The following is a 21130-nucleotide window of genomic DNA, read 5'->3' on the forward strand; positions in this document are numbered from 1 at the left end:
GGAGTCGAGGATGATTCCTAGGTTGCGGGCGTGGTCAGTCGAAGTAGGTGGTGTGCTGAGTGATGTGGGCCACCAGAAGTCATCTCAGGCTGAGGTGGAGCTTCCGAAGATGATGAGCTTTAGCTTTGTCTTACATATTAGCTTTGTCATACATAACCGTGAAAATATAGCAGACTCAAACATATAAGAATTCATAGAGCCCAATGTACAGTTGATACCTGGGAAATTATCTTGTAGGCCAACAATTGCACTGTAACACCATTATACAAATTTGACAACATGCTTGGCAGGTTTTCCAATTCCAAACCACAGACATACTGTCTAACCTATTTATCTGCTTCAGTCAAGATGCCTGATATGCCCCATCCCCGCCCTGCCACAACTACCATGGGTGTGTTTAGTCAACCTAATCAGCCGACCACTAAAGCTTTTCATCCTAGACTGAATGAATCATTTATACTAGACTGCTTCTTCTTTGACCAGAAATGTTTCACCTGAAACAGAACAAGCATTGTGAAATCTCTTCTGTCTGGCAGTTACTTGTGATGCAGGGCACTATAATTCATAATTGATTTGGAAATGTGTGCGGATGGTTTAGTGGGAGAATGCTGCAATTGTTGGATGAGTGAGTCATAAAGGGACGAGCTTAATCAATCTATCAAGTGATTTGTAAAGCATGGCAAATCACCTCTGAGGCTCTCAGGCACTGGAGTAACCAACTCCTTCATGGTGTTCTGTTCTCTCGAATAGTCAGATCCTTTTTAAATTTGCTGGAGTGATGAGGCAGTCCAGAGGTATAGGGGAAGGTCATTTCAAGCTTTGGACACCATGTGTGAGAAGGAGCATCCGCCGCTGTTGCTTCAGTGGATCGACACAGCTGGTAAACAGGTAGATGAATAGATGAGTGCATGAACTGATAAATGAAGAGGTGCAAAAGCAAATTAATGTGTAAATACATGCACAGATGGGTGCAAATATATTACACCGTTATTACAGGCTGAGACACCAGACTGCATGAGTAATAATGCTAAAAAAATGCCACGCTGAGAACTGTCATAGGCACATTGAAGTTGCTAAACAACTGCTATATAAAGAGACGTTATTGTACTTTACATCCTGTCTTTCCATTTAAAGTCCTGAGCCAGAATGCCCATTGTGCTTGGAAGCAGCCATTGATATGTTGCATGTAGATAGTCTCTTCCAGACACTTCTGCTGTTGAGGATACCCAGTCTAAGTACTGCATTAAAGATTCTGGGGCCAGATGTAGGAAAGGATTTGCGAGTCGCAAACGGCAAAAACTGCTGTTTGCGAGTCACAAATCGCATTTTCCTATGCAGAAATGCATTCTGCGAGTCGGGACCGACTCGCAAAATGCATTTCAGAATCGCAAATAGGAAGGGGTGTTCCCTTCCTATTTGCGATTCCTAGTGGTATGCAATACCATTTGCGACCGCATATGCGGTCGCAAATGGTGTCGCAGTTACCATCCACTTCAAGTGGATGGTAACCCACTCGCAAATTGGAAGGGGTCCCCATGGGACCCCTTCTTCTTTGTGAATGGACCCCAAATTATTTTTTCAGGGCAGGTAGTGGTCCAAGGGACCACTACCTGCCCTGAAAAAATACCGAAACTAAAGGTTTCGGATTTTTTTTAAGTGCAGCTCGTTTTCCTTTAAGGAAAACGGGCTACACTTTAAAAAAAAAAAAACTGCTTTATTTAAAAGCAGTCACGAACATGGAGGTCTGCTGACTACAGCAGGCCTCCATGTTTGCGAGTGCCCATAGTCGGTATAGGGCCTCAATTTGCGACCCACCTCATTAATATTAATGAGGTGGGTCATTGCGACCCCATACCGACTCGCAGACGGTGTCTGAGACACTGTTCTGCATAACATTTGGCGAGTGGCTATGACTCGCTATTTGCAAGTCGCAAAATGTTTCTTTGCTACATCTGGCCCCAGGTTCTATAATAATATTATCCCAATAGAAACCGTGGTAGTTTTAGATGTAGTGCCAGGGCAGTTTGGAGAACAGCAGGATACAGTACCAGGGCACCTATAGGAAAGAAGACAGGTGCAGTCCGAAGAGACAGTGTGGAATGGAGAACCATGCAATACCAGGGCAATAGTTGGAACGAAGAAGAACAGTTGCAGTGTTAAGTATGGTGTGGAGGATAGGCACATGCAGTACCGAAGGTAATGTGGATGAGAGGGACGGGCAATACCAAGGGGTCAACATACATGAAGGACTGCAGATGCAGTACAAGTGAAACACGTGGAATGAAGGTAAGGGGCATGGAGGTGGTAAGACCCAAATTAGTTTTAGTGGAATTTCCACAGCACTGAAAGAGGGCACATGCCGTGGCAGGGAAATAGCTAGAAGGAATGAAAAGTACAGTGCTAATGAAAGAGAGAATATTCAGTGCCAGTGCGTATTAAATAATGCTGTGCCATGGGAATTTTGAAGGAAAGGCAGGTGTAGTGACATAAGGAGATATAGAATGAAGGCAGGGTTGCTGCCAAGCAGATACCTGGAAGAAGGATTTTTTTATTTTTTACTTATATGGGGGCATGCGAAGGAAAAAATAGGTGCAATACTTGCTTATATTGTGAGAGTTGTCAAGAGCACTGGCATAGCTACAGTATTCTCAGATAGAGAACAGACAGAGAACAGTCCTTTGGCTAGTTTACATCAGAACCCTTTTCAATACCTTGCAGTGTTCTTCAGGGATCATCCTTGAGTCCCACCCTTTTTAATATTTACATTGTCCCTTTGGCCAGGTTGATGTGTTCCTTTAGTTTCTCCATAATCTTGTATGCAGAGGATGCACAATTCATTGTTTCAATCTCAACTGATGTGGATGACATGCCAAACGCTTTAATAACTGCATGACAAAAGTAGTTAGATGTACGAGAGCAAACTGCCCTAAAATAAATTCAGAGAAAACTTAGGTCTTACATTTTGGGAAAGAAACTTCCTTCTGGAATATGTGCTTGTGATCACAACATCTTGGCTTCCTCCCTCTCTGGTTTACAAGCCAGGAACCTCGGAGTAATCTTCTTTGCAAAACGTACCTTCTCAGAACAGAAAAATAAACTCATCTCATACTGTTTCTATCTGTTAAGATCTCTTCGTAAGATTCTCAAAATTTTAGTTGTATCTACAGAAATCTGTAATCAATGCTCTGGTGCTCTCCAGATTAGATTATTGCAATAACGTACATATGGTCATCCATCAGCAATCTCTAAATAAACTGAGGATTTTAAAAAATACAGAAGCCTGACATTTAGTAAAAATTACAAAGTTCAAACCAGTTTCACATGTGCTTTCAGAAATACAATGGCTTCCTATTAGGAAGTGAGTAGCTATCAAGCCTCTATGCACAGGTCACAAAGCCCTTCCCAACATAGGTCCTGAGTACCTTAAGAAGAAATTTAAATGGGTCATACCCAGGCGATCCCTTCGATCAGCCACCTCAAGAACAATAGAAACACCTAAAATAATTGATGCGTTTTGCGATGGCAGAAGCTTTATAACTTTTACATGCAAACTTCTTTGGAATAGAATGTCTCTGCATTGCAAAGCTCAGTCAAATTACATCTGTTTCAGAAAGCAACTTACAATCTATCTTTTTTATCTATGTTGCCCATTTATTTTTGTTACTCAGTGCTACATCTGGCTAACACTATAAATAAGACGCCTCCGGGTAATCGAGCGCTTTATAAACATTATCAAGATCAATAGTTACAGTGTGAAAGTAGATGATATGTTATGCCAATGGAATATGTGAATGAACAGCTTTCTGAGTGCCACAACGAACTCGATGGTCACTAAGGTGGTGCTAAGAAGAACGCTAGATGTGTGGAGTTCCAGAGGGACAGGTGAATGAAAAAATGGATAAGAAAAGGAGAAAGGCACACGATCTGCCAGAGAAGCAACTGGAAAAAGTATCGGGAAGGAGGGCAGAGGCATTAGCACTGGAAAGTCTGAAAGCAAGAGGCACAGGTGCAATCACAGGGGTGTAATCGGAAAGGATGGGTGCAGACACTGAAGGATAACTATCACAGTGGCATTTACACAGGGCAGACAGCGGGCATGAGAAGTGCTGGACACTAAAAACAGAAACACTCATGGGAAGTGAAAGGCATGTTTCACCTCCATATTCATAGTATAAAGGATAAATATGGTGCCACAGGCACACGATGTGTAAGGTGCACTCTCTGGCTCCATTCCAGAGTACTCAGGATTGGGAGAGTGTGGCAGCTGGGATAGCCCTCCTTCCTCAGGAGTCAGTCATTCCAGGTGTACGCATCTGGGGGCCCGGGCAACCTGGTACTACAATGAGAGCGAGTCAATCAATCAAGTATTTGTAGAGCGCACTACCACCCGTGCGGGTCTCAAGGCGCTGGGGGAAGGGGGGTGCTGCTACTGCTCGAATAGCCAGGTTTTGAGCCACTTCCTGAAGGTCAGAAGGTCTTTGGGCTGACTTGGGGGCAGAGGAAGGGTGTTCCAGGTCTTGGCGGCGAGGTGGGAGAAGGATCTGCCTCCGGGTGTCGCTCTTTGGATGCGGGTGACGGTGGCGAGAGTGAGTGAGTAGGTCTCTCAGGAGGGGGGTGATGTGGCTGTGGCAGTGGGCATCGAGGATCAGGCGTGCGGAGGTGTTTTGTATGCGTTGCAGTCGTTTGAGGGTGTTTCCGTAGTCAAGTCTGCTGCTGACGAGGGCTTGGGTGACTGTTTTTCTTGTATCTGTGGGGATCCATCTGTAGCGAGTGAAGTGTGCAAGAGGCATGACTGTGATGTGCACAAACATTCTCTCTAGAACTAGCTCTTCTTCAGCCCTGCATATATTCACCTGGCTTTTCTACCCCAGCCACCACAAGAACTCGATATTCTCTTTTCGTATTACTCCTTGTTTCTCCCTTACTATATAGCACCCCAGTGGCATGTTCAGCTGCTTCTGCTCTGGGACAAACCTCGCCCTCCTACTCCACACTCCGCTCTGCGGGCTCGATTTCAGCCTTTCAGAGTTGGGACTCCATGTAGAAGGAAGTCACCTATGCAAGCAGTATCCCTCCTAGAGAGCTCCTGCCCCCCTCCCATCGGGGGACAGGGACCTTTTATATACAGCTGAGAATTCCCTATATAGAGACCACAACATCCCTAAACTAAGCTGGACACCCCTGAGCCAAGCTGTAGTGCTGACACGAGCCTCTGGACAGAGAAGAGACCCCTGATGAGGACTGCTTTGCACAGCACATGCCACGTGTTGAGAGCAGCTCAAAGGCCCTCATGTTAGCATTTGGACTACCCCTGACTGCACCTACGACCTGCAAGCATGAGGAATCCAGGCCTGCACTCGCTCTTAATCATGCCCTTTGTAGTACACTGATATAAAGTCCAGGAGACTCCATAGAAGGTGCACCAGCCAGACCCAGCCACTGGCGGACTACTGTGAAAGAACGCAGCAGTTCGAACAGCCCGCCCTGCCCCATTCAGATCACCTCAACTGAAGGCGGACTCCCGCCACTCACTGCCACTCTGAAACCATCCAAAGACACATTCTAGGGTAACAGGTCAGTGCACATAGCAAATTAACAGTTTTTGCTTTTAGTAGGGGGTGAAGTTTTTGGTAAATGTATATATAATGAAAACTGAAAAGTTGTGTTTTTCTTGTTTGTTTTTCACATTCCATAGGAAGCGTTCATATTCCAAAAAAACTTATCTCCAAGAAAGGTTTAGCATGTTTGACACGCATGACTTTCAAGATCTGCAATACTATTTAGAGACAGTCTGTAACTGTTCTGCCATTTATCTCCAGCTTCAGGGAGCGTGCAGTGCTTAATTTGAGCCTGTGGTTCCCGGTAGGGGGGGGCACCGGTATTCATTTGTCGGACTGGCACTTATTTTTCCTCATCGGACATTTCCCAGTGCAAGGGAGGGAAGCACACACAAACAGGAAAGAAGGAAGGGTTCTGAAAAAGTGAGATAAACGGACAGTGTGTGGCTGGTGGTCGATTACGGAGACCTGAGGTGGCTTATTTGCTGTTCGCCCTGCTGATATTTAATTGCGTCGTCAGTGGGCTTCTGAGCAGCTGTTCGGGCACCAACACTCATTATATTACAAATTAAGCACTGAGTGTGTGATAGGTGGCAGTGCACGAATGGCACTGGATTGAGTTTAGATGCGTCTTTGGGCAGAGTGACTTCCATAGTAAACGGGTAAAATGCTGTGACTTGCACTGTCTGGCACTTCAAACAGTGAATAGCAGTTTGTGATCTGGTCCAAAATGTAAGTGACATTTGCAGCAAAGCCAGTGGCCCATTTTCAAATCTATTTATGCTGTGGCTCATACCGAATGTGAATGACACTTTCCGACAGCAGTGGCTAAATGAGTGTGACTCAAGGTTATTTTGTATGTATTATTCTAAGTTATTATTTTTCACTAACAAAACATCTGGCTAGACCGCTAACACTGTCTATGACGCCCGACCTAAAACTTACAATGCCATGCATACGTAGTCTCGTGGAACCACCCTACTGTCCAGCCTTCGAATGAGTAGGAACCACCACCATTCACATACATTTAATACCAATGACCATAGCATCCACCCATTCTTATCATCTTGTGGCGTAATTAGCCTAATTGATCCACCCCATAGCAGACGTGCTCCAGCTGCAACATCCCCAAAGTTGTATTCTCTTCAAAACTGTGACTCATAACCCGGCAACTGCAAATACTTCATTCTACTGTATAGCAACCATATCACCGGTGCAAAGCAGGTGCACGAGCTCACAGTGAGGCCCAGAACAAATTCACACAAGCTCATTCATCACTTTTTAATGACCGACTGGCACAATATCACTCCATTCACTCCATCAGAATCACGCCGCTCACCACAGGAGCGTAACAATAGGGGTGTGGGGTGGCATTTGCTGTTCTTCGCTCTGTATACCCCAAAACTGCCATCGTGAGTGAATTCAACGTGACCACTGTCAGAAAAGTACTAAAAATATTGCGTTTGGTGCCTCATAAAACACACATACTCCGCGAAGACGGTATGGACACTGCTGGCGGAGTTTGTAGTTCAAATAAATAAAATCTACAGATTTTTGATAATTACAGTTACTAAATGCAATGCTCGTAACAGTGCAGTACCTTCGAATTTGTGGCAAATAGTGATATTTACCATAAAAGGTTATATACTTTTTTTAAACCTCTGATAACAATGCATCTGGGATTTCAGGCTCCATGCACATATCTCAAGAAATCACAGACTGGACAACTGCTGGCAGCAGATTGCTACCTTCACAGGAATTAAAAAGGAGTATATACTATTTATCTCACGCAGTGTTTGTATTACAGAGAGCAGTGGGCTGTCGTGGATATCCATGGCGGAACAAGCCTGAATCAACGGGTTGCAGTCCTGCATGCTATAATTGCTTGCTTTTTGTACAATGGGATAATATAAAACTTTACAGCAATCGAACCCGAATCGACAAAAAATGGCTTTTCCACACAGGGGCAGGTGGATAGATTTAAAGCTAGCATGGGGGAATGTAAGAAATTCCTGTGAAGTAGAAGCAAGCGAGATAAGAACTTAATTGAAAGGACAGCTCTGCAGGAACTGACAATTACCGGCAATTTATGCTGTGGGTTTTTGGTTTAATTGGAAAAAAATCTGTTAAATGAGTTTGGAAATCACGTGACTTCATTGTGAAATTCATATTACCTTTAACAATTTGCTTTGAAAAGCTCCAGTGGGAGACATAAAGCAGCTTTGAGGAAAAATTGATAAATGACCACTGTGCTCTGGGGCCTTGTTAAAACAATCTCCTTTCCCAGTGTTTATTGCGCTGCCTTTAAGTTTAGAAACCGCTGAAGCAGGAGCTTTTACTGTCTTGAAAAGTGTCCTTGCGTCAAATTTTATCAGATGTTCATTTAGGTGTAAGCATTTTCATGTTCGGACTGGGAACTTCTTATGGTATACTAATTGCAGTTGAGAAGTGTAAATTATGAGACAATAAAGAAGTGTCTGTTGTTTTCAGTCTGGGTTTTCAAAATTATATCTATAAAAATGATTGAAAACCAACCAGTGACGCAAAAATGGAGCCCTGCAATCTCATTATAATGAAAAGCCAGCTACTAGGTGCTGACCAATAACACAAGCACTGACAAAGCCATTAGGTCTCTCCTTCAGAAGATACGTGCCAACATATTGGATTAACCAATAGTTCTGTGCTTGGCATGCACTCAAAATTGCTGCTGATGTGTAACGATACAGGCGTGGCAATAAATACATCACAATGAGTGCACATGCATGTGTACTTACATTGGCCATTTTGGAACTACATTCATTCCAAGGTGGCCACCATGTGCACACGTATGTGCATGTGCATCAAAATTCAGGCACCCATTTTGTGTGTTTTTTTCAACTGTACCATTCCTACATCGTTGAAAGCCACGTTGGAACAGTAAGTTAAAAAATAAAAAAATAGAATCTATGTCAATATTCTTTAGCTATCTTGTTATTTTAAACAAATGGTGCAAAAGGGGCGTGCACCACATACAAAATTCTATTTAGAAACATAACAATATATATATATATACAATAGATCCTATTAGAATATTAAGCAACAATTAATGACTGCCCTTCAACCACCCCCCCCCCCCGAAGTGAGACAGTTCGTGTATAGCATATGCAATATTTTACTCAGGATAACACGTCTATATGTACACATCCTAGGTAAGTGTTAAAGTGATCTTCGATTTCATATTTATACTCTGTGATTACAGAACAGAACCTCTATAAAAGCCTCTGTACAGCCATGCAGAATAGAAATGTGAGACACATGCTTTACACTTAGGATGCAGCCATGCAGAATACTATTATGAGATACTTGCTTTACACGTGTATGTCTCAGTGGAAGTCACATTCATATTTAAGAAACAAGACCTTAATGAGTGATTCAAAACCTGTGGAAATGTTTTAAACTGATTGCTTTCCTGAAATAACTACTGCTTTAAGAACACTGTATGTGACGTAAACAATAATTTGCGTTAATAGTAGAACAATTTTAATTACAAATGATTAATTCTTCTTTCCTTTTTGAATTACATTTACATATTTGCATTTCTTTTTATTTCTTGTGGCACACACAATCCTATCCTCCTTTCCATCAGGTGGGGTATTATTAAGCAGCATCTAACCAAAACATCCATCTCTTCTGAATACAGGGATCAACCAGCTGCAAAGTACAAGTGCTGTGCTATACTCCGTGAGCAGTGCTTTTAGTAGCTTTTTATTAAATGCTAGTAGTGGGCCTGCAGAACCTATTGTGCCACTCACTTAAGTAGCCTTTTTTACATATCACAGGTCTGCCAGCAAAGATTTTGTGCAGTTTTAAAACTTCCATTTGCCAGGCGTAAACCTTCCTTTTAAATGCATATAAATCTCCCTAGGGTAGGCCCTAAACAGCCCATAGCGCATTGTGCATTGTATTTAAAATGTTGGACATGTTCTTTTAAGTTTTAAATGTTCTGGTAGTGAAAACCTCCTAAATTACGTTTTCACTACTACAAAGCCTAATAGGCTAATATTTGATTACCTTATTACATTTAATAAGTGCTAACTTTTGATTGGGAACAGTTTAAAATGTCAAGTTTGCTGTGCAAGGAATCACTTTTTAAAACCCTCATTAATGGTTAAGTCAGATTTTAAGTCACAATTCTGAAAATGCCACTTTTAGAAAGGTGGCATTTTCGTCTCCTAACCATTTGGTGTCTGTAGCCTGTATCCTGGGTCACATTACTAGGTGTATTTGGGAGATATCCTTTGTGTATTCCTCCCAGACCATATCTCAAAGGGGAACTTGGTGCTGGCAGGATGAACCTTCCTGACCTGATCGGAGGGGTGGCACCATCAACTATCACACTTACGCTTTCAAGGAGTGGCCTCATCAGACACACAAAGAACTTCATACTAGTCTGTTGTTAAACACCCCTCCAAGCCAGAGCAGGGGTAGGAAGGACATTCCAGAGCCAGATGTAGGGGGAAGTTTTGAAGTTTCTCCACTTCAAAGCTGGCCTTAGATATTAATAATGGACCCTCACACCAATTCTTCAGTACACTCCTTCACCTGAGGATACTGTAGAAGACATACTGCCCTGATGTCAGAGGACTGCCCTATTGCAGGAGGAGTTACCTACTGCCTGAGACCTGCCTTGACGTCTGAGAAAGGTGACTGAACATGCTCCCTTCATCCCAGACTATCTGAACTGACTGCAAGAGTCATCGTGCTGTTCTTTTCAGAGATACAGGTACATAACAAGTCCCAGTAGCCTCACTGCAAATGGCCAGCTGACCTGCTGCAACTGGACCTGCCTGGACCTACCTGAGCCATGCTGGCCTGTGTAAGACTGAGTCCCTGATCCCCAAGAAGAACCTTCCCTGCTCCTGGACCCTTGGCTGGCATCAGTTTGCATTCCTCTGAACACATAAGTGAAATCATAATGTTTTGGTCTCTTTGAAACTGCGAATGGGGCCAATTTGTGCTGAAATGTTTGCTACCCATGCCAACCGCCACTGCAAAGCTTCAGTGATCCCAACTCTTCATGCTACTGGGACCACCAGCAATGACAGGCAACGTGAGATCAGCAATTCACACTACAGCATCGACTGCTCACTGTGACCGCCAACGCGGAGCTCTAGCAGCGACTGTCCTCAACTTTCGACAGGATCTTCGCGCTACAGTGATCACTGTCCATGATGTCCAGCTTGCTCTTCACACTACAATGATGACCATCCCTGTTGCTCTCCCTGTTCCTTGCTAACTTCTTCACCAGGTACTTGTTCTTCTACTTGACTCTGAATGCCAGACTTTGAGAAAGTAACACTTTCAGTGGTCCTAACCAGACCCTTGTATCTGGGTCATTCTCCATCATGGTCAGCCTGAATGTGAGTCTTTTCTCCCCATCTTGCACAACCAGATAACTGTGAGTGGTGCGATACTTAGAAACTGTATAACTCTGGTTCTACTGGTTGAATTTTTTTCATTTTGTTGTCAAATATTTTATTACATTTTATTCAATTCATCTAAATTGGTTTGAGGTTTTTCTTGTATTGTGTTTTCACTTTCTTACTGTTTGTGTGCAGCATAAATACATAAAATATTGCATCCAAGCAAACCCTGACTGCTTTTTTGCAAAGCTACCAGAGGGTTGAGCACAGGTTAATTCAGTGACTTTTGTGGTTCACCATGGTAAGGACTGTGGGTGTAGCTTGAGTGCTCCGTGCATTCATTAAAAAATACGCATGAATTTGAAATTGTTCTGTTGATTGAAACTTGTTTGGGGAGGGGTTCTTAGTGTGTCTTATTGTTTTATTGTACTTGGGCTAGCCTATTTTCACTCCTGTAAGCTTGCAAAGCCGCTATCTCCAGCAAGATTAACATTCTAGTTGAGCGGTCGGGAGGTGGGACTCTGACAGGAAACAAGATGTGTGCATGCCCGTGACTTAGATGCGCAGCAGGGGTGCCACTGGCATGCCAAAGATGCATGAAAGACAAACCCATCTGCACCCGTCTGCGTCCATTCTGTTGCCTGCGCCTGTCCCCCTGGTTGTTTTCATCCAGATATGGTTCTACCAGCTGAGTTTTTGAACAGCATCAATAGCATACTGCCCCACTGTGGCAATAATAGTGATCCTACTTGCTTGGAGGGTACGGTGTCATGCATACACTGCAAATGTGCTCTTGGTCTCAGTCGGTCCACTGAGCAACCCTTGGTGAGTAGGTGTAGTCCCTTCCCAAACATTCCCAAGAAGTTTGTGGCCTGGTTATTGATTTTCATTTAGATGTTTTGTTTGTCACTGAGTCCTGGTTCAATCCTGGGTCTAACCCTGACATTGCAATTGCTCTCCCACCTGGTTATACTCTCCTCAGATGTGACAGGTCTGAGGTTCGTGGTGGAGGATTAGCCATTATCTTTCGAGATGCTGGGGGAGATGAGGGGGCTGAGAGTTTGGGTTTTTCTTTTAAAATGACTTACAGTCTTTCCCCGGGGCTTAATATATCGCTCGCATGCTTCACATCCCAGCTTCTTGGACACTCGTGGAGACACCTTGCAACCAATATTGCTTCAGCACGCTAATTTCAGCTAAGCAGTGGATTTTAATGACCATTTTGATGATTTGGAGAATCCTGATGCTAACAGTCTCTGAGAGATTCTAACAATACTACGCCTTATGCAATTAGTAGTAACCCTTACAGACCTGGTCAAGCACACCCTGGGTGGGATTTGTACTAATTTCTCTCTACTGATTTTGGAGGAACTGGTAGTTCCTCCTTGATTGGACCACCTACTGATTCCCTTTAGGCTGACAACAGATACTAGTTGTTCTTCTGTCCTGCAATTTGACTGGATCCCTCCCCATTTTCGGAAATGGAGGAAAATTACAAGTTCCAATTTCACTACCTGGCTGGCCACGACCTCCCGCTCCCTTCCAAGAAGGCTTCCTGGCAATTATGAGTCATACAATCAGTGGGTTACAGGCAGAGTGAATGAATTAGCTCCCCTAGTTTATCCAGTGTCTCCGCACTCCATCTGCACCCTGGTATACACCTATCTTAGCCAAAAGGAAAGCTCTGCTGCAAGTAGCTTCAGCAAAAATTGTACTTGGCCTACAAATCTCAGGAGCTGACTAACTTCAGACTGGCCCAGAAGTCGTATCACAAACTGATTAGGGACATCAAGAAAGCTTAATGCACTAGCCAAATTGAGAAAGCTAACTTTGATCCAAAAAGATCGTTAACATTTTCAAATCTTTTCCGCAGCCTAAGGCCCTGCCAAGAGACCTCCCCCCAATGCAGGTCTTTGTGATAAGATTTCACCGTTCTTCGAATAAACAATATTAACACTACCACATGGCTTCACAGACCATTACCCTTTTCCTAGCCAGTTACATGGACAGGCTTCTCCCCCTACATTAGTCACTTCAGGAGATCTTGCTATCACAATCTCTAAAAGCCATTCTTTCATGTAAGTTTGGCTCTCTCCAACATCCCTGTCCACCAACCATCCTACACAAGGCTATTGATAGGATGAATCCAATGATTAACCAGATATTAAACACTTCTTTGTGTGTTGCCAAAGTCCCTAAATATTGGAAAGTATATTTAGGCCCTTGGCAGACTCTTCAATTCTGGCCAATTTCAGGCTCATTTCACTATTTCCAACATTGGGCAAAATCATGGAGAAAATTGTGAATAGTCAACTGACTTCTTAACTTGAAAGCTCCAATGCACTCAGTATCTGCCAATCCGGCTCTAGACCAAAGCACTCCACAGAGTCAGCCTTGTCAGAAGTGTCCAAAACCATTAAAATGATGCTGGACTCTGGTAAAAACACTGTCTTGATCCTTTTTGGTTCTTTCAGCAGCATTTTATGCCATTTCCCATTTGATCTTTCTTCAGCGTCTGCTTGAGATTGGAATATCTCACAAGGCCTTGACCTGGTTTAAATCTTTTCTGGTGGATAGGAAACAACTGGTAGCTATCTGACTGTGAACATTGTCTGAGAGATCAGTGATGTTTGGTGTCCTGCAAGGTTCATCGCTTAGCCTGGCCTTATTTAATATCTACATGCCCCTCTGATATCCTTAATAATCTCTTATTGAATTGCAACCACTTCATATGCAAATGACACACAATTGATCCTAGCTCTTCATAAGGATTTGTTTGGCTCCGAATTGTATTTTAAGAATTGTTTTGTCAATATTTTCTGCTGGATGTAGGTAAACCATTTAAAATGCAACACTGAAATTCTTCTGTTTGCAAAGGCAAACATGTGTTCCCCTACACTGTGATGGCCGAATTCTGTGCCCCTTCCTCATTCCATGGTAGGAGTGTCAAAAATTCTGTGAGTCAAATTAGACAATGCTATCTCCTTCCACTTCCAAGCTCTATCAGTGGCTGGGATGTGTTTTTTGATGATTAAATATTTAAAGAAATTGTTTAATTTCCTTCCCGTAGCTGCTAGGATAATAGTTGTTTTTGCCTTAATAACATCAAGGATTGATTATTGCAATAGCTCGAGAAACTCTAAATGGTCAAACATGCTTTTGCCAGACTGGTGCTTGAACTCCCCAAACAGAATTCCATCTCTGAAATGCTCAGGAGATTGCATTGGCTGCTGGTTCACAAGAGGTTTTTATTTAAGATGCTCATTCTGGTATTTAGATGATTTCAAGCTATGGGCCCAAAATATCTCACTGCCCGGTTCTGTCACCACAGGACTCAGAGGATGCTGAGATCCTCTAAAGCCAGTCACCTAAAACAGCCACCCTTCAGGCTTAAATACAGGGTGGTAAATCTTTTATGTTTCTAGGGTCAAAAGCGTGGAACCAACTTCCAGTCCAGCTTAGTTTCATGGAGCACGAAGCCATTTTTAAGAAGAGACTGAAGACTTGGCTGTTTCTTGCACTGGATACTCTTTGCCATTTGTTATTCTAGTGGGAGTGGCCTCCTGTCTACTTATCTTGTTCCTCTTCTGCACTAATCCATAGATACAGTTGGTGTTTTGAGCAAGCACCAGCATGCTCTGGTTTGAGTGATTATGTGCTTTATATCTATCACATTCATTCATTCATGGTTTTTCTCTCTCAATCAATAACCACATTTCTCACACACCCCAAGATGTCAACACTTCAGAAGACCTCACCACATTTTACAGCTACATTCTGCAACCTATCAGTGGCAGCAAATGAACTTTGTATGACTAATGTTTTAATGGCACTTTAAGAGCCTGAAAGCATTATTCTACAACTGATGGGTGAAGATCATGGCATGGCAAGCTTAGTCTGCTTCCACAAGGTCAAAAATAGAACTGGGTGCCTGATCACAGGTATTCCTTTTTAGCCCATGTGCTAGGTGTCTGTGTAAACACCTGCACTGGAGAGAGTGAACCATCTAGTAGTAATTCAAGCACTGTTATGTCGGGGGTAGCTTACATAAATGCAGCAGTTGCCGCTGTACCAGGGTCAAAAGGCTAAAGGGGGCCCACCTAATCCTGAATATTGCTGTAAATAACATTTCAAACATTAGCCGGGGGTACATTTCCTTCCTGATACTAGGCCCCATGATCCACTGGGTATGCCACTTTGTAATATGTTTCACTGTAAACTGTGACCTACCTGGCTTTGGGAGAGTGCAGGGAACCACCAGGGTGAAGTGTAGTCAGCACCTGCTTCTCCCTGTGGATCCCTGTGCCTCTCTTGATTCCTCCCTTGAGCATAACACTACCTGTGTACCAATTGTAAATTGGTTCACTGTTAGTGTGTCATTGAAGGGTCCTTTAGTCTGTGCTCCTGAAACTGTAATATACCTCAGGAACATAGTTCAAGGATTTCACTCGTTTGCATGGTGCCACACCCATAAGTAAATAAGAGAATGCCCACTTCACATTGTGTTGACCTCACATGGGCACCCATGCAATGGACATTACAGAAGAGATCATGGACATTTCTGCAGACCCTTCCATAAAGTGTGACTGCTCATGGACAGCAAAACACATGTGAAAACCTATTGGTGTCAAATCATGTTTCTTGATCAATGGTCATAGTATATGGATGGTAACAGGTGTGCTTGGAATGATAATTATTACAGCAAATGTTAGTGATTTACATGTTCATCAGGGAATTTAACTGTGGTTATACGGATGTCAATCTGACTTGAAAATATAAACAAACACGCAAAAAGATTGTACATACCTGTGGTGTCAACATTATGCCATGATGTGATAATTTGTAGGTGTGGTGGATGTGTGTGGCTTTGTACATTGTGCCAATTTGAAACAGATTACAGACATCTAACAGAAGGCATAAACAAGGAGCTAAAGTTGAACTGAGGAATTATTGTTTCGGCAAAAAACTTTAGATCAGAGATCTTTAAAGTTTTTAATGCCTTGCCCCTGTGTAATAAAAAAGCCCCCCTAAAGTGAATACATGTGCTCTGGACAAGTATTCAATACAATTGGAAGTTCAAACATATTTAATAAATGAAACATTGAAGTAATCTTCAGTTATCCCTTTTAAAAATGCAACCAAATACATTTTTGCCAAGATATAGGACATCTTAAATCTGAAGTGTAGAAGTACCCACAGTGTAATTCTTTGTCAGAAATGGGGCAGGGCGACATGGCGAATTATTTGGGACCCCCAACCTCCTAGTTGGATACCTACTCCCAGCCAGGATGTGAATGACAACGCATGTTACAACATGACTCACTGCCTCGCTGTGTTTCTTTCTCTAAAAACAAAGAACTATTTTCAGCATGATGCTGCTCTTGGCCAGTGATTAATAATCCCTGGAGATCAATTCAAACCCCCTCAGGTGACCTGCCCTTTGTTTGAAGACCTCTGCCTTAAACAGTCTGGGGAAGAACTTGATATGTGGAATTTATTGGGTATGTGTAATGTAAGATCACAAGCATGTTTGTACTCAGAATTGTTCCAAAACAGATAAATACAGTTGTGAAAAATGAAACAACAATATGTTCCACTCTGCCAAGTAACCTGCTGTACAATGTTTGGTTGCCATAATGCATGTGAAGTGTGTGGTCAGTTTTCTAATGGTAAACATTAAAGTGCTTCTCTTCTTTTGCAACACTCTTCCCTGTGTCCTGTGGTTGGAGGTGGAATGTGTGCTACAGGAGAACAAGCATTACATTCCAAGGGTACATCAGTTCTTGAGAATAAAATGGGAGGATCATGTAGCCTGATTTAATAACAATGTGAACTGATCAGGCTGGAAAAAATTATTTATAGCTAGATAGAAGGATTTTGAGGCCTATGAGCAGTAGCTACCATAGCAGCTAGAAGTAGGCATGTGTGGGCTGCTGCAGCACCACCAAAATAACAATGCTGGAGTCCAGAAGGTGAATGAGCAATAACTATTCCTTTAATTTTTTTGCTCATCTTCTCACATATCCTGTTCTTCTAAGAAAGAGATCATATTTCCGTTTATGTTTTCTGATCAACTGCTGATTATTTTTCCAGCATGCAGATCCCTGTTTACTTTCTCTGACTGCAAAGCGAGACAATTTTGTAAAGTGAACTATGTGACAATATTGCTGGGGTATAGAATGCGTGAATGGTAAGTGTGTAGGATGTCACTTTGTCCTAACATGCAACACAACTGGCTACCTCCCAGCCATGCCCATTGTGACTGTCCCACTGGGCTGATGGGTGGAAACCAAGGTTTCCGTCCATCAGCCTAGTTGGAACATGGTGGCAGCATTGTCGCCAGCTCATAAACGAGCTGGCAGCAATGCTGCCACCCGTAGGGGGCGCCAGCACCCTTGCAATGCTCACTGTCTGCATAGCAAACAGTGAGCATTGTGGGGATGCTGGGCAGTCCTTTAATGGTGGTGAAACTGTCAAGAAAAGACTGGCAGAGACCTAGGTCGTAATCAGCAGGGCAGCGCTGAGTTCAGTGCTGCCCTGGCTGATTCCGACCCCTGCCACCTTCAACTTGTTGGGATTGATGATCCCAGTTGAGACGGTGGTAGGTTGGCAGGGCTGCCCGCCAACCTTGTAACGTGGCAGTCGGACCGCCACATTTTTGGTGGTCCGACAGCCACTGTGAGTGTGGCAGTCTGAGGACCGCCACACTCATAATCAGGCCCATAGATTTGAACATGATCAATTCAATCACTTTACTTGGTGATGTGCAATTGATAAATATTAAATGAAACTTGACTTCTACTCATTATCATTTGTGTGCTACATTATTTTATCTGTATGTCTGTGCAAATTTGGTGGCCACCTCATTGGAAAGTGTGCTGCATGTAAAATACAGTGTGAAACCATACCATGATTTAGTAATATATTTGCAACATTGTGCTCCAAAATGCACCACCAGCTACATACTACACTCTCACCACTCTCTTGCTGAATGCATTTGTTACAAATATTCTTTCTATGATGCTTAGATTGATCACAATCCCTATGATGTCAGTAACATAACACTGATGGTAACACCCACACTCTGAACATTGTTCCATCACCACAGGTAGGTACATTCCACCAATGTTTTGGCAGACAATGCAGGCATACATTCAGAGAGTGAAGCATCATCACTAAGATCACTATGTATATTCGATGGCAGATGTAAAGTATTCCCTCAATAAATGGGGCCATAACCTAATGCCATTGCGGAAAAATCCCCTTTGAGATTGTGTCTATACACATTTAGTGCTAGCACAACTCAAATTGCCACACAGACATTTTCTGTAACACCACTGTGTTCCAGAACACTTGCATAATATGGCCGCTGGAGTCTAAAAAAAAAGGGCACCAAAACATATTGGGAAATCAAGTGAGACAATGCTACTACTCACAAAAAACCTTGGCCTTGTTGAATATCCCATCCAACGGCAACTCATAAAAAACGCATGAAAACCAATATTTAACAGGTACAAGATCCAAAGCTAACATGGTCTCCTGTACACCCTATTTTCCTTATTGTAAAGTTAAGACAGGAGGTATGCCAAACAGCTGACACTGTCTATAGTCAAAATTAAAAACGATGATGGTTATAACTATGGTGTTGATTTATCTCCACTTTCATAGCATAAAACGTTTACGCCTTTTCTCTAAAAACGTCTACTGTTGTTCACTCTTTTATACTGTTTTCATTTCTCTGTTTCATTCATGTTGTTGAACAGAGTGTGAGATGATAATATCTACAGGCTATCAGTAATATTACAGTAATATCTTTCTGAAACGAATTCTTTTTTTCTCCTTTGTAGGGTGATGAAGTGTTAACAGTGGTGAAAGCGAAAGCACAGTGGCCTGCTTGGCAACCTTTGAATGTGTAAGTAGAAAAATAAAAGGGATTTAACGTATTTCCTTCTGTGTTTAGCCATTATAATAAAATGTTGGCCACGGTGGAAGTACTAATGTAACAAAATTTATTTTACACTTGTACTTTGCGTGCTCTCCAGACTCTAAGGTCTTTTTCCGTGGTCAGGATTTAAGTCAAACGTCGTGTCCCTCGTAGCTCCTGCAGTCCTTAGGGGTTATTTCAATATGATAAAGGTGGAAACATTTTCCTTTGCATGCTTTACTTAAGTCTGTCAATTTCCATGCTTTACTTAAGTCTGTCAATTTCCAAAGATGGTGCAGAGTTAGACACGTTTGGTAGGGAACTGGCTTGTTTCTGAGCACCATTTACCAGGCTCCAGTGCTTCATTTGTGAAAAAATTATTGGAGACGTCAAGGTATTTTTTAGGAGCCTGGGGCTGGCACTGCTGAGTTTGCTGAATTCTCATGCTGTAGTTACATCTATTCATTCATGTCTCTTCCATGACTACGTAATTAACACAGTCTTGCAGGTTCATTTAGTTCCCTTTCTATCCTCTTCTAGCTGTTTTCCTCTCTTCTCTTCTTCCTCATTCTATCTCCTTTGTTTGCTGTTTTCTCTCTTGTCCAAGATTAAGAACAAAAAGTCACTGTCCCCAAAATGGAGTTCTGGTGCCCACAATATATAAACATCAGCACTAATTAAGCTCCACAGAGTTCACCAAGAAGATTTGAAGCCCCTGTGCATTCTAGGACAACAAAATGTTCATTGAACACACGCCCACTCATTTTCAGAGAAAGGAAGGCGCTCAAGACCTTTTATGCTGGCCCATGTATCCCTCGTATACTTTATGAGAGCATTATAATACTAACACACTAAACTCGCCGAAGTATTTGGTGTGAGGGATGGAGTGTGTGTAATTTTCAGTTATTAATGTCTCTAGGCACATCCCTAGTATACTTAGTGGGAAGTTCAACCCTACACCTACTGCGTGATTATTTGACCACTCTATGATTACAAGATGTGAAAATCCCTTTCAAGAGTTGTCAGAGCACTCAGAATGTACTGGACCTAATATATGACAAATAGGGGTTTTCACCTCTGGTTATTTGATGCCTCTGCACCATAGACATTCAAACTGGGGACCAACTACCCCTTGTTGCACTTGACTGAGTGGGTAGCGCGGCAGAGCAGCCCAGGGCTGACTCGGGTAGGAACTGTGGACTAGATACTCAGTACTCAGTTTTGTTAGGGAAATGGTATTGGATGTGATGTACCAAAACAGAGCCCATGCTGAGCAAAAGAACAATGGATTAAACTCAGGTCTGTGACTGGGGTGGCATGGTGAGCAACAGAACAATAGATTAAACTCAGGTCTGTGACTGGGGGTGAGTGTTTGAAAAGGTTCAGCACTCTGTCCATCATCCTTTAGTGTTGCTAAAGTCGCCCTAAGTGGGAAGGGTATGCCCAGGCGTGGGTCCTGTGCTTCCTTTGCCACTGAATTCCAGCTAGCTTGGCTGAGGAGGGGTGATAACCAGAAATTGGTCCCAGGATGTTTGTTTCCAGTCCAAGGAGGACCTGGCCTGCCAGGTCGAGATGGACTGTTCGCAAGGGGAACGGGGTCAGCACTGATTTGCATATGGCTGGTTCCAAACTGGGGTGGCATGGTGAGCAAAAGAATGATGGATTAGATCCAGATTTGTGACTGGGGTGAGTGTTTGAAAATGTTCAGCTTTCCGACCATCATTCTTTTGTGTTGCTATGCACAAATTACACTGGTTCCTAGAACCTTCCAGAAACATCATAGTTTTTCCAAGTCATCAAGCACTGCTACTAGCCATGGCACACACAGGGATGTACAATAGTTCCAACTTCATTTTCTTGTGATCCATCTACTAAAAGTGCAGTTAGAGAATTCCCTAGCCTTGTGTTAGCTGGTTTAAGTCTGAAAATGTGTACTAGAGGATGTATCACACCTGAGAAGGAGAATTATTCTAGCTGCTGACTTTCCTACTCACCCTAATTGAACAAGACCATGGAAGAGTAAACAAACTAATGGAAAGCCACAGCATGTCCCCCTGATTGTAAGAAGTATGAGACTGGTGATACAGATGAGCATAGTGTTTGTAATCTGCTTTGGCCTTCACTAATAGTTGCTGTATGGTTTTTATCATGCCCTGGATGTGATGCAGTATGTGATAAGCTTGAGGTATCTTTAGGGAAGGAATAGAAATTAGCTTGTGGGAATGAAGGTCATATATGCAATAAAA

General features: G+C 42.7%; 1 protein-coding gene across 2 annotated transcripts in view; it reads left to right on the forward strand.

Annotated features, from left to right (window-relative positions):
• SPON1 (spondin 1) overlaps positions 1-21130 on the forward strand; it is a 1167370-nt gene that overhangs the window by 902000 nt on the left and 244240 nt on the right. For both annotated transcript variants that reach the window (XM_069223539.1, XM_069223538.1), the window contains exon 7: positions 18808-18872. In XM_069223539.1, the coding sequence (XP_069079640.1) occupies positions 18808-18872 (65 nt within the window). The remainder of the gene's footprint in view (positions 1-18807; positions 18873-21130) is intronic.

The sequence above is a fragment of the Pleurodeles waltl genome, chromosome 3_1, assembly GCF_031143425.1.
Source record: "Pleurodeles waltl isolate 20211129_DDA chromosome 3_1, aPleWal1.hap1.20221129, whole genome shotgun sequence".
Classification (NCBI taxonomy): domain Eukaryota; kingdom Metazoa; phylum Chordata; class Amphibia; order Caudata; family Salamandridae; genus Pleurodeles; species Pleurodeles waltl.